The sequence below is a fragment of the Mercenaria mercenaria genome, chromosome 5 (genome assembly GCF_021730395.1).
Source record: "Mercenaria mercenaria strain notata chromosome 5, MADL_Memer_1, whole genome shotgun sequence".
NCBI classification, from domain to species: domain Eukaryota; kingdom Metazoa; phylum Mollusca; class Bivalvia; order Venerida; family Veneridae; genus Mercenaria; species Mercenaria mercenaria.
The window spans coordinates 64,834,648-64,847,147 of record NC_069365.1 but is presented as its reverse complement, the minus strand read 5'-3'; the positions used below and the strand labels follow the sequence as shown (position 1 = coordinate 64,847,147).

The following is a 12,500-nucleotide window of genomic DNA, read 5'->3' as shown; positions in this document are numbered from 1 at the left end:
GTTATTTTCCTAATTAATCAAATATCTGACATTTGTGTTGTTATTATAGCAACTGAGCTGAAATCTCACGATACAAAATGTTAATCTCGCTAACGCAAACTTCCGGTTGCAGGCGCGGGAAATTTCAATTTTTCCTGTGTAAGGAAGCGGTAAAGATTTATTTATTCAATTACTCTTATAAAGGGCATAGCGCATGTTATAAATATGTCAAAAATTAAAACATTAAAAATCACGGGGGCGGTGGAATGCGGGACGGACACTGGATATAGGCCAGGAAATGATAAATAAACAAACAGATTTGCCGTTATTTTTCTTTACCAGATAGAGTGTTACATAGACTAGCCACTAGACTGATAATAATATATTTCTACATTTTTCCTTTTTTAATGAATTTAATTTCATAGAGACAAAAGCCAGTCTATTTTAGAGATTTTTACAGAGGACTGATGTAGAAAGTGATATTGAACATAGAATATAGACTGGCTCAGTTCACTACATTTAATCATAAAAATGTAAAAAAAAGATATATCATAGTCTAGGAGCTAGTCTAAGTGTTACAGTACACTAAGGTCCTGCTGTTTTAACGCTTAGCTACCGTATCCACAAATAAAACCAGAATTTGCACTAACAGCTGAATGCTCAATTTGGATGGACTATCATAATTGGTATATTGTATAATGCATGCGAATTAGCAGACCATGAAAAATGTTCCATATACTCTTGTGACTGGGCAATCTGATTTATGATAATCATAAGCACTGGGGGCAAATTTCCTATCTGCTATTTTACTTGGGAGGCAAATGTCCAGCAGTCCACTTTTTCAGGGGGGGGGGGGGGGGGGGGGAAGCAGGGGGCAAATGTCTGGATCCCTGTAAGAAAGAGTTGTTTTACATCAATACATGAAAATTAAACAGCATATAAAACATACATATAAGTCTACAAAAGCATCATCAATTTGCTCACATATATATTGAATTCAGGAATGGGACTGCATGAAGGGGCCATACTTCAGCACAGTTCAATGCCTTTATACACTCACCATTTTTAAAGAACTGTTACATGTCTTTGTTTTGATGCAATTGCAAAAATGTCCCAGTGCTTTAACTTCACATTTATATCTAGGTTAAACATCGATTTAAACAACTGTTTACTTTTATTTCTTTACAAATGGCATTCTTTTATTTACAGTGTTCGAAATTCGCAGTAGTCTGACAGCCCGTGGCTACCAAATTTCAGCTCGGGCTACCGATTTGCCGCAGGTACAAGCCCGACTAGGCTACCGAATTTTCCTAATTTGTTTAAAAAATCATGCTAATTAAACGAGTACTGCATCCAGACTGAGAAACGCTTACGGTATTATTGTTGGTTTTGCACTCTCACGTGTTGACAATCAAACACAGTGTCAAAGACGTAACCGCAGCGCTAATTGTCTGAATACAGTCACCTCTAGCGTAACGGATAATTTGATTAGCTTTCATACTTCTCGCGAAAATCTCACAAGTACCTGCAGTAGGCGGAGCTTAAATTATGCTATCAGCGTGTGTGTAAATGTATATTCAGCACTCGTTATTACATCTTGCAAATTGTCAACAGTCCGAGTTGCAGTAATTGGCGAGTGCGGATCCTAAAAAATTGGGCGTAACAGTTTAGATTTTGTTTTGGCAAGGAGTATCATGTCCGATGCTTTTGGACTCTGATGATGCTGATCTGGTCTGGAGTATTTAGAGTTAAAATTTTTCAAAAACATGGCAGACATGTACTGTATGTCTTTTTTATTACTTCAAACATGCATAGAGATGTCTGTAAAACAAAATGTTATATGGTGCAAAAATTATGACATTTTAAGGTATTAAAGTTCGGGCTAGTGAAATTGGTGTCGGGCTTGGAAAATTTCCAATCTGGTATCCCGAACAGGCTAGTGGATTCAAATCTGAATTTCGTACACTGTATTTAGGGGGACAACTTTTGAGAATATTTTAAGTATCCCATGGTACAGAACAGTATGGTAAAACATGTAAATTAGACAGGTAGATTGTTGGTAAAAATGTTGTTCCTTTACCAAACATTTCTGTAATTTGGTGTTATACCCCTAAACCTTAAGCCAGTGGTAAATTGAAACCGTCCTGATCAATTATCCCAAAGCATTATTCTCAATGTTTGAACATGGTTACTGTATTTTAAAAAATAAGGAAAGCAATCAAGTAAAGCAATAAAAGTATTCAAATGACCAGTATTGACCACTACATCTAGTAGTTGCGTAGGACCAAAATTTAATTTGACCAGTATTGCTCATTTCAATAAGTGAAATTTAAAGTAGTAAAACCTTTAATAAATTTAAAATAAAGACTAAGTACTGTAAGAAGATAAAGGCATTGAATAAACTAGTATTGACCAGTCTAAGTGTTGTCCAAAATGGAGCCTGACCAGGACACACTGCCAAGGACCAAAACTGAATCGACCAGTATTGACCACTATACTTTTCAATGATCAAAATTTTATATTCAAATTGCTTTATTTTTTTTGGCCAAATTATGCCCGCTTTTAGACTTAGAAAATCCTGGTTAAAGTACTAATGCAGATATTGAATTGAAACTTCACATGTCTTTGGGGTTATAAAACTAGGTGAAGGCATCAAGTCCCATAACTCTGACATGCAAAATTATGCCCCCTTTTGGACTTGAGTTAGAAAATCCTGGTTAAGTTTTGCGTGCAAGTACATATTATAGCTATTACTTAAAGGCATATAGCTTTGAGACTTATTTTTCTTTAAATTATAGGTCAATTTCTAACCTTCAAGGAGTTCAAGAATGGATAATTAATCTTAGCAATCTTAGTTCGATCCTCGGGCGGGGCGTATGTTCTCCGTGACTATTTGATAAACGACATTGTGTCTGAAATCATTAGTCCTCCACCTCTGATTCATGTGGGGAAGTTGGCAGTTACTTGCGGAGGACAGCTTTGTACTGGTACAGAATCCAGGAATACTGGTTAGGTTAACTGCCCGCCGTTACATGACTGAAATACTGTTGAAAAACGGCGTTAAACCAAAAACAAACAAACAAACAAATCTTCTCATGAACCGCTTCATGAATCTTCACCAAACTACTGCTGTAATTATTCGTCTAAGGATAAACGAAACAAAAGTGCAACCCTACGAAACCTTTGCGAAAAATTAAAAGAGAACCATTTAAATTGTTAAAGTGCGGTGTTTAGTTTTGCAATTTGAAAAATGTTAGATGAAAGATGAATGTTCTTTCTTTATTACAACTGGCTGACCATCATTTTTAAAGATATTTCTTGTATATTTCTTTTTTTGATTTGATTCTGTCAGTAAACACAGTTTAAAGAAGAAATTTCTACCGTAAGAAAATTTTGCCCCATGTCAATAATCAGTATAGACACTGTGGCAACTGACCAAACGCTGGCTGTCAATCAAACCAATAAATCGATAAGCGATCAACCAATCAATGTCCTAGATTCGACGCACACCTCTTGACGGTGTTAATGTAAATATTACCCTCCAACATTGCGATCTCAACAATAATAAAAACAACTAATAAATTCCTTTTGAAAATGATTATATATACAAGTAAAACTTACTAGAAATGGTAAAAAGGTGTCAGTGGGGACTTTGCAAGTCGATAGTCGCTTCCCAGAATGCCTAGATTATCTCTTTTCCAAAACCTAAGTAAAGTTTTGAGAAGTGTCTTCGCTGGATTAAGACTTGTGGACGTCCTCACAGACAACTGAAAGTGGATAAAATCGACAGAAATTACCACATTTTTGTACATACAATGGTATTAATATATCTAGCTTTCACCTAATTCACTTTTGACCGCCCCCCCGGGCGCCGTGCGATAAATTAATCTTTTTTTTTTGTACAAGCCGAGAGAAATTCTTATAGAAGCTGCGCGGAGATTATATGGAAATCGTGCAATATCAGTGCCCTTACAGAAGAAAAAGGCCTGTTGCATACTCTTGCTGTGTACATACAGCGTATATGATGCGTACATGATGTGTACTAAAATCAAGGGCTTTAAATAGTACGCAGGATATAACCCGCACATACACCGATAGTACGTTTGTAGTACACTTTTGACATGCAAATGAGCTCTGCCGCGTACTACTTGCTGCGTACATGCTGTGGACTACATAGTACACAGGATGTACGCTGGAGGAATTTAGTATGCGAGAAATAGTACACAGCATGTACGCAGCACATACACTTTTCACATGCAAATGAGCCTGCGGTGTACTACCCCTGCGGCGTACATGCTGTGTACTCCTGCGGCGTACATGCGGTGTACTCCTGGCCAGAGTCCTCCAGCGTACATACTGTGTACTCCTGCTGCATACATGCTGTGTACTCTTGTGGCGAAACTGCTGTGATAATGTAAATTCCTTACCCCACCAACTTTCGTATGCAAATGCTGATCATTTGGACAGAAAAAATAAACAGAAAAAAGATAAGTGACATGCATCAATAAGTATTTACCCTTACCAAAATAATGTAGATTGATGTTATCAAATAAATTAGTATGCTTTTCTTCATCCACTTTTCAATGAAATAAATCAATTTTTGTAGCATGTAATTTGGTAAACATTTGAAGAAAATGGTGTAACTGCATCAAGGGGAAACAACTTTAATGCAACTAAATATAAGTGTTGTGATTTATTATAGACGATGTGTGCGTAGTATGTATTTATTTTGATTAAAATCCATCTGAGAGCAATCTAGGACTGGAATTATATAAGCATTTATACACTTTTATGTCCGTAAAAAGTAGCGCACCAAAAAATTTTGGATTGATTTTTTCCAATGGGGCGAGCGCAATTAGCCAAAAACGTTATGAAAATATACCAGCGGCAAATCCGATGAACAACTTTTTAATTTGGTGAGGCCTTAATGAGTTAACATAATGAGCATTAAAGCCTTTATAAAACATGATAGAATGGTGTTTTGCTTAAGAGTATTCAAATAACAGTGAGAGCTATTAATTCTTCTCATTCGGGCGCTGTTGAGGCATTATCTTGGTAATTATTTCATGTATTACAAAATGTAATGCAACGAAGTTCAAATAAGTCTTTTCAATTATCCAAGTTAGAAAGCTCCAGGATTAATTCAAAATGAAAAAGAATATATTTTTACACTGCATGCAAGGTGCAGCTCAGAAATCACCAAGATGTAAGCTTCACAAATGAACATTGCAAATAGTTTGGCAAATTTTCATTGTTCAGAATACCGGTAATCTGAACTACTCTATGCTATTAAGATAAAAGTTACTCAGAAATGAAGTTCTTGCTTCCAAGAAAAAAAAAATAATGTACAAATCCTTCCTGCATGAAGTGTACTTAAGACTTTTACCTAAAAAAATTCAAAGTATAAACACCAAAAGAAAATTAACAAGTCCCTCCCGCGTATATGAAGTTTACTTCAGACTTTAACTTATAAAAAAAGACTAAGTATAAATGCCAAAACAATTGTACAAGTCTTTCCCGCGTATATGAAGTGTACTGCACAAATTTCAAAGTATCTGCGGTGTACATGCAGTGTACTATTTTCTTGTACAAGTCCCTCCTGCGTACATGCAGTATACTCCTTAAATTTTCAGAGTCTGTGCTGCGTACTTGAAGTGTACTAGTGACCTCCTGCGTACATGCTGTGTACTCGTCGAAATAGTACACGGCATGTACGCAGCATGCAGTGTATGTAAAATGCACTCCTCTGGCGTACTACTGTGTTCGCGGCATATACACAGCAAATACGCAGCATATACGCCACAGAGGCTTGCTTCTGTAAGGGTGCAGTTGCCTTGCAGTCACCGCAAGGCCAGAGTTTTTTTATTTTTCGTTTTACGGGAGCGCCGGTCCTAAATATTGCAAAAGTGGAATAAAATTAAAATTCATTTTCCTGAGTTTTATTTTATTTTTTCCGCCGGTCGGTTGTTTACAGCCCCAAAGAAAATAAAATTAGTGTATTTTCACCTGGACGTAATTTCACAGGAAGGGAGTTTAACGCGTGCAAAATATCGTGTTTTGCCGTACATTTATCGGCATTAACAGGGTGTAAAATTCCACTCGCCTGCTCGCATTGGCGAGTTAAGTCTGAGTAGGACGAGTGGACCTCACTGTGTACTCGACCGATCGGGCGAGTGGTTTTTTATTACGTCCTTACTTTACCAAAATTCAGAAATTACATCTACAAAACGTCAACAAACTTTGAGATGGTTCAGTCGCTACCTGGATTGACTGGAAACAGATAAAGATATCAAAATGTCATGCCGGTAATTTTCCATTCCACAAGCACGTGTGACCTATCGTAACATCTAATTTACATCGACACGTACACAAAAACCGTGCGTAGTGCATTCATTTTTTAATATTTTCGCTTCAAGTTTTCAACACCCCTTGAGAAATAATACTTTTTGAATTCTATAATGATTTTAATAAGATATCGACAGAAATGTAGGCAAAATTCTATAAAAACGGTCGAATTTTCATATAATCATTTATAAAAATTCAAACAGCGCGATCTTAGTTACTTATTTCTTTCTAAAAGTAAATAAATGATGAATACTTTGGGCTTAAAATTCAGACTTTTGACCAGAAAGTACAAAAAACAGAATAAAAAAAATCTTAAATAATGAAAAAGCGGCTGCGATTACAATACATGGAGTAAGACGATTTTTGGCAAACAGATTTCTGTTAGTGCGGCAGAATAGGTTACGTGACCTCGTGAACGTAAGTAGAAATGCGATTTTAAAATAAAGCAATGTGATGTCACTGCGGTTTTTAATAAGTTTTAAATGAATCTTTGTACATGTATTTTTTTGACCAACAATTTAAAAGTTTTTCTTGTCAAACAATATTGTAAATTCCTTGAGGGCAAATAGGTCACAGAAGTAGGATATCCACTATAATAACTATCGTTTGAGACATTTACCTTTTATACGGGATATAGCACATTCGCTTTTAATAACAAATTAAAGAAGAAATTTTTTATTGATTTCTATTTCTCAGCAATTTTAAGAACCGATGCGGTACGATCAGACAGTGATGTGTCACATGGCGCGAAAACATGACGTAATGCCGTGACAATCTCGAGCAAAAATACCGCTTTGATCTCCGCTTCTGATGTCAAGATACTGACACACTTCTTTTAGCTCTTAGAGGGGGTGTAAATTGATCATGAAAACAAGGTCAACATTACTTAGTTTATCACTGAATAATTACCGATAATCTTTAACGTTTTTTTTCTCTCTTTCTACACGGGTGGATGGACGATGATTGTGTCCAAATTTTTTAGATACTTTTCAAAATATATATTTTTCGGGAAATATTACTATTGTACATAATACTCCTTTCATAAAAGTGACAGTATTAAAAGTATTAAATTGTCTAAAGATTGTCTTACTCACATTTTGTTTTCAATAGATTCAACTTACAAGTTTGCCATAGAAAGGTAATACACTATCAAAGGTGCTTTGACATTAAATTTTATTCAAAACATTAGTTGTTTGCAGAACAAATAAATGTTTGTAACAGCAGATTGTTTTTACATTTTTATTTCAATGGTGACCCCTTACAATTTACACAGGCTTGGGACTGGCTGGCATAAAGCAGCTGGTAGTGTTGGCAAAATCTCAGACAGATGGTCCATTTCTTTTGTAACTTCGATAGAATTCATAAGTGTATAAAGAATATTAAAGAATACTTTTTATTGGAGACAATATTTTGACAAAAAGTGATGCAACTTCAGTACTTGAACTTAGTGTAGTATAAAAAGGTGCAAATTACAGAAGCAACTTCAGTACTTGCACTAAGTGTATTATAAAAAGGTGCAAATCACAGAGTTAAATGAGGTAAATTTTCAGATTACTTTTTGCTAGATTATCTTTCGTTTTTCATCACTGAAAAAAAAATCTTGCCCTCTGCACTGTGACTGTTATTCAAAGTTATTAAATACTTTATTTTGCTGATAAAATCCAGTATGTTATGAGCTGGCATAAACTGTAAAGTTAGCTCATTAAAGATGATATTGGTGAAAGATACAATAAGTAAATATTATGTATAAAAAGCAGAGGTTACACAGCAGAAGATGCAAGCAAACCAAACCACCAAAACTACTACACTACTAATTAAGCCACTTTATAACAGACGTGTTTAGTCTCTACTTGCTGTCACTGAAATTTACTGTGGCTGTTGTAACAGATAAAATAATTTTTGTCTTCCACTTAAATTAAGTAAAACAAGCTTTCTGAATGTTAAAGACTTGCCAGTGTGAGTTACAGTGCCTGAAGCAGTTTATTCACAAGCATGCATGAAAATTTTATTCAATGTTCATCCTGTATAAATGGCTTTTATAGTCTTAAAACATAACAATACATCACAATATTAAATATTGGACACAAACGCAAGTAAACAAAACTTGAAACGAAAGTTCATCAAAATAAAAAAAATCTTAAAAAAATTATATTTTATTTTTATTTTTTTCCGGGATGCTCACTTTCAAGCTTTTTATTTTTATTTTTATTCCCTCCTCCCCCTGCTCATTTTTCAAAAATCTCCCGTAAAACGAAAGATAAAAAAACTCTGGCCCAAGCTTCCAACGGAAATCTTACCTGCTGGAGATGACCAATATATATAACCATCTGAAAAATCTAATGCCATATCAAGGCCGCTGCACGGAAATGATGTGGCTGCTGTAGGGTTGCCGCGCGATAATTGCTCAATATCCGTGCAATTTCATTCGGTACTGCAGCAAGCTGTGCGAGGACCGTGCTAAGGTCTCAGGTGTCTACAATCTCCGTACGATTACTTTTAGGCACTATGTCCACGGAATATCTGGCATTGGCTTCACGATCAGCGCGTGGCCTCCTAACGATGCATGTGCGGAGATTGTGCAATGCCACCTGCGACATGTCTACGGTCTATGGGCTTTCGATTAATTCAGATATGTATAACTTTTCGCAAAACAAAATTGTAGAGGCTGCGGAGCCCGTGAATCCGTACGAAAATCGCACTGCTGCTCCCTCCCCCCCCCCCCCCCCCCACCCCTCTGCCTCCACATGGAAGCCATACCGAAAGGAGGATATGGGCAGTCTACGGGCTCCGCAGACACATCGTAGGCCAAAGGTAAACTAGGCATTGTTGGTTTATTTCTAAGCCATAACACTTCTTACTGGGCATTTACATATCGAAAAACTGTGAAGAGAAAGTGCCATAATGTTCAAGTAGCAAAAATCACAGACACTTGGGGTTCGGACCTCCACACACCCTATTTTCCTCCGCCCCTGGTTAGGTTTAGTCAATATATTTTAGCATTTTACAATATATTGAGCATAGGTGACGATCATAAAATGCATTTTCCAACATTTCAGTGTGTTTTTAAAAAATGTATTTTTACCATCAATGCTCTCAATGCTCTCAATATTTACATCGCACGAACAATGGGAACACTTGCTTGCGCTTGACCCTCGCTTTGTGTAGCGCATGTCAGAAACCGGGTACCAAATTGATACACTTTGATACGGCTATGTTTAACCAGATCAACACTTCTTTATGTAAACAAACCTCGTGTGACACGTGCTGAAGCGATAATCTGGTATAATGTAGTCGAAACGCTGTCAATTTTGGGACCCGGCAACGATATGCGCAGGTCAAAGCAGGGATCTATTCGCAAGGAAGTGTTCCATAGAATTAAGATTGATTGATTTATATTATTTATTGATTTCTCGTCGGAATAGAAATGACAGTTGTCAGGACCAGTGTCATTTGACAGAATGGTAACAGATCTGATGATTGATACCAATGATTCATTGGTAGGGTTTCATTTAAAAGTTTAACTGGCTATTGTTTCCCTAGTGTTCGTGCAATGTTTCACATCTTGTAATATTGAGAGCATTGATGGTAAAAATACATTTTTTAAAAACAAGCTGAAATGTTGCAAAATGCATTTTATGATCGTCACCTATGCTCAATACATTGTAAAATGCTAAAATATATTGGCTAAACTTAACCAGGGGCAGAGGAGAATGGGGTGTGTGGAGGTCCGAACCCCAAGTGTCTGTGGCAAAAATATGAACTAGAAATGCTACAATATTCATGCCCAAACTGTTCAGTTACCTCGATCAACATGTATGTGGAAAGGCGTCGGTGATGTAAATTCTTTTTAGGATGAGGGAGAAGGGCTATTTATACCTAAAATGTAAATGTATCATTATCCTTCAATGCATTTTTTCCAGTTTTGCACACGGGGCATAAGTACTGATAGAGTACAAGTCAAGAAAATACTAAGAAAATATCAAACTGAATGATAAACAAATATTTTTATAATAATAAAAAACACGCATAAACTTGTTAGTGATTTATTAAAGAAGCAACACAAAATTTTCAACAATAGATATCATCAGTAACTGTCGTCGTGTAGCCTTCTTCAGTCTTCTTTTGACTTCTGAATATACATACTTTCTCAACTAATTCCGTCCCTGAATGTCGGAAAATCCTAAAACTATCAATGTAAGACTCCTAACAGTACTTTCTCACAATTCATTTAAGTGTTTTAAAGACACATAATACGACAGAAATTTCTCGCCAATCTCTTCAGAAATATCGCGTAATTAGCAGCAGCAGCAATTATCGATCTAAATGTCGGAGGTTTAGTATTTTTTGGTACCACGTGACCTGTAGGCGGAGCCTGGCATATGGTCAATTGTCCTTGGCTATGAACATGACAAAATGATACCTCAAAGTCCTGGTTTTCCCATGGACCGTCCAAATTTCTTTAAACTTTGTAATACTATACTGAATGCAAATGATGACTAAAACAGAAATATAAATTAAAATGCACAGTTTCCTTGCCTAGGCTTAATCTTGAATTAACTGCCCTTGAAAATTGATTTTTTTTAGTATTTTCTGATTTTCAAGGCAGATAATTCAAGATCAAGCACTGGTACCTATGATTTTTAATACATATATTTCCGTTTTAAACTTGATTCTCAGTCAGTACACAAGTTTAAAGAAATTCTGTCTAGGAAAATTTTTGCCTATATACATATGTTCCTAAGGAAACTGTCAGATGTGTCTTAAGTGCAGAAAAAAGTTTAAAGGAAAACTTGATTTTCCCTTACAGAAGCAAGCCTCTGTGGCATATATGCTGCGTATTTGCTGTGTATATGCCGCGAACACAGTAGTACGCCAGAGGAGTGCATTTTACATACACCGCATGCTGCGTACATGCCGTGTACTATTTCGACGAGTACACAGCATGTACGCAGGAGGTCACTAATACACTTCAGGTACGCAGCACAGACTCTGAAAATTTAAGGAGTACACTGCATGTACGCAGGAGGGACTTGTACAAGAAAATAGTACACTGCATGTACACCGCAGATACTTTGAAATTTGTGCAGTACACTTCATATACGTGGGAAAGACTTGTACAATTGTTTTGGCATTTATACTTAGTCTTTTTTTATAAGTTAAAGTCTGAAGTAAACTTCATATACGCGGGAGGCACTTGTTAATTTTCTTTTGGTGTTTATACTTTGAATTTTTTTAGGTAAAAGTCTGAAGTACACTTCATGCAGGAAGGATTTGTACATTATTTTTTTTTCTTGGAAGCAAGAACTTGATTTCTGAGTAACTTTTATCTTAATAGCATAGAGTAGTTCAGATTACCGGTATTCTGAACAATGAAAATTTGCCAAACTATTTGCAATGTTCATTTGTGAAGCTTACATCTTGGTGATTTCTGAGCTGCACCTTGCATGCAGTGTAAAAATATATTCTTTTTCATTTTGAATTAATCCTGGAGCTTTTTAACTTGGATAATTGAAAAGCCTTATTTGAACTTCGTTGCATTACATTTTGTAATACATGAAATAATTACCAAGATAATTCCTCAACAGCGCCCGAATGAGAAGAATTAATAGCTCTCACTGTTATTTGAATACTCTTAAGCAAAACACCATTCTATCATGTTTTATAAAGGCTTTAATGCTCATTATGTTAACTCATTAAGGCCTCACCAAATTAAAAAGTTGTTCATCGGATTAGCCGCTCGTATATTTTCATAACGTTTTTGGCTAATTGCGCTCGCCCCATTGGAAAAAATCAATCCAAATTTTTTTGGTGCGCTACTTTTTACGGACGTAAAAGTGTATAAATGCTTATATAATTCCAGTCCTAGATTGTTCTCAGATGGATTTTAATCAAAATAAATACATACTACGCACACATCGTCTATAATAAATCACAACACTTATATTTAGTTGCATTAAAGTTGTTTCCCCTTGATGCAGTTACGCCATTTTCTTTAAATGTTTACCAAATTACATGCTACAAAAATTGATTTCATTGAAAAGTGGATGAAGAAAAGCATACTAATTTATTTGATAACATCAATCTACATTATTTTGGTAAGGGTAAATACTTATTGATGCATGTCACTTATCTTTTTTCTGGTTTTTTTCTGTCCAAATGATCAGCATTTGCATACG

At 35.9% G+C, this 12,500-nt stretch overlaps 1 protein-coding gene across 3 annotated transcripts in view; it reads left to right on the top strand.

The window, feature by feature from the left end:
• Positions 1-11: 11 nt before the first annotated feature.
• Positions 12-12,500, top strand: part of LOC123557432 (uncharacterized) — a 44,177-nt gene continuing 31,688 nt past the window's right edge. Inside the window, exon 1 of one of the 3 annotated variants that reach the window (XM_045348879.2) lies at positions 12-138. Coding sequence is in view for 2 of the 3 variants with exons in the window: in XM_045348878.2 (XP_045204813.2) it covers positions 78-149 (72 nt within the window). In the remaining variant the exon portion in view is untranslated. Of the gene's footprint in view, positions 150-1,665; positions 1,711-12,500 lie in introns of those variants that run through there. The other 2 variants (XM_045348878.2, XM_053543769.1) reach the window with 2 other exon arrangements.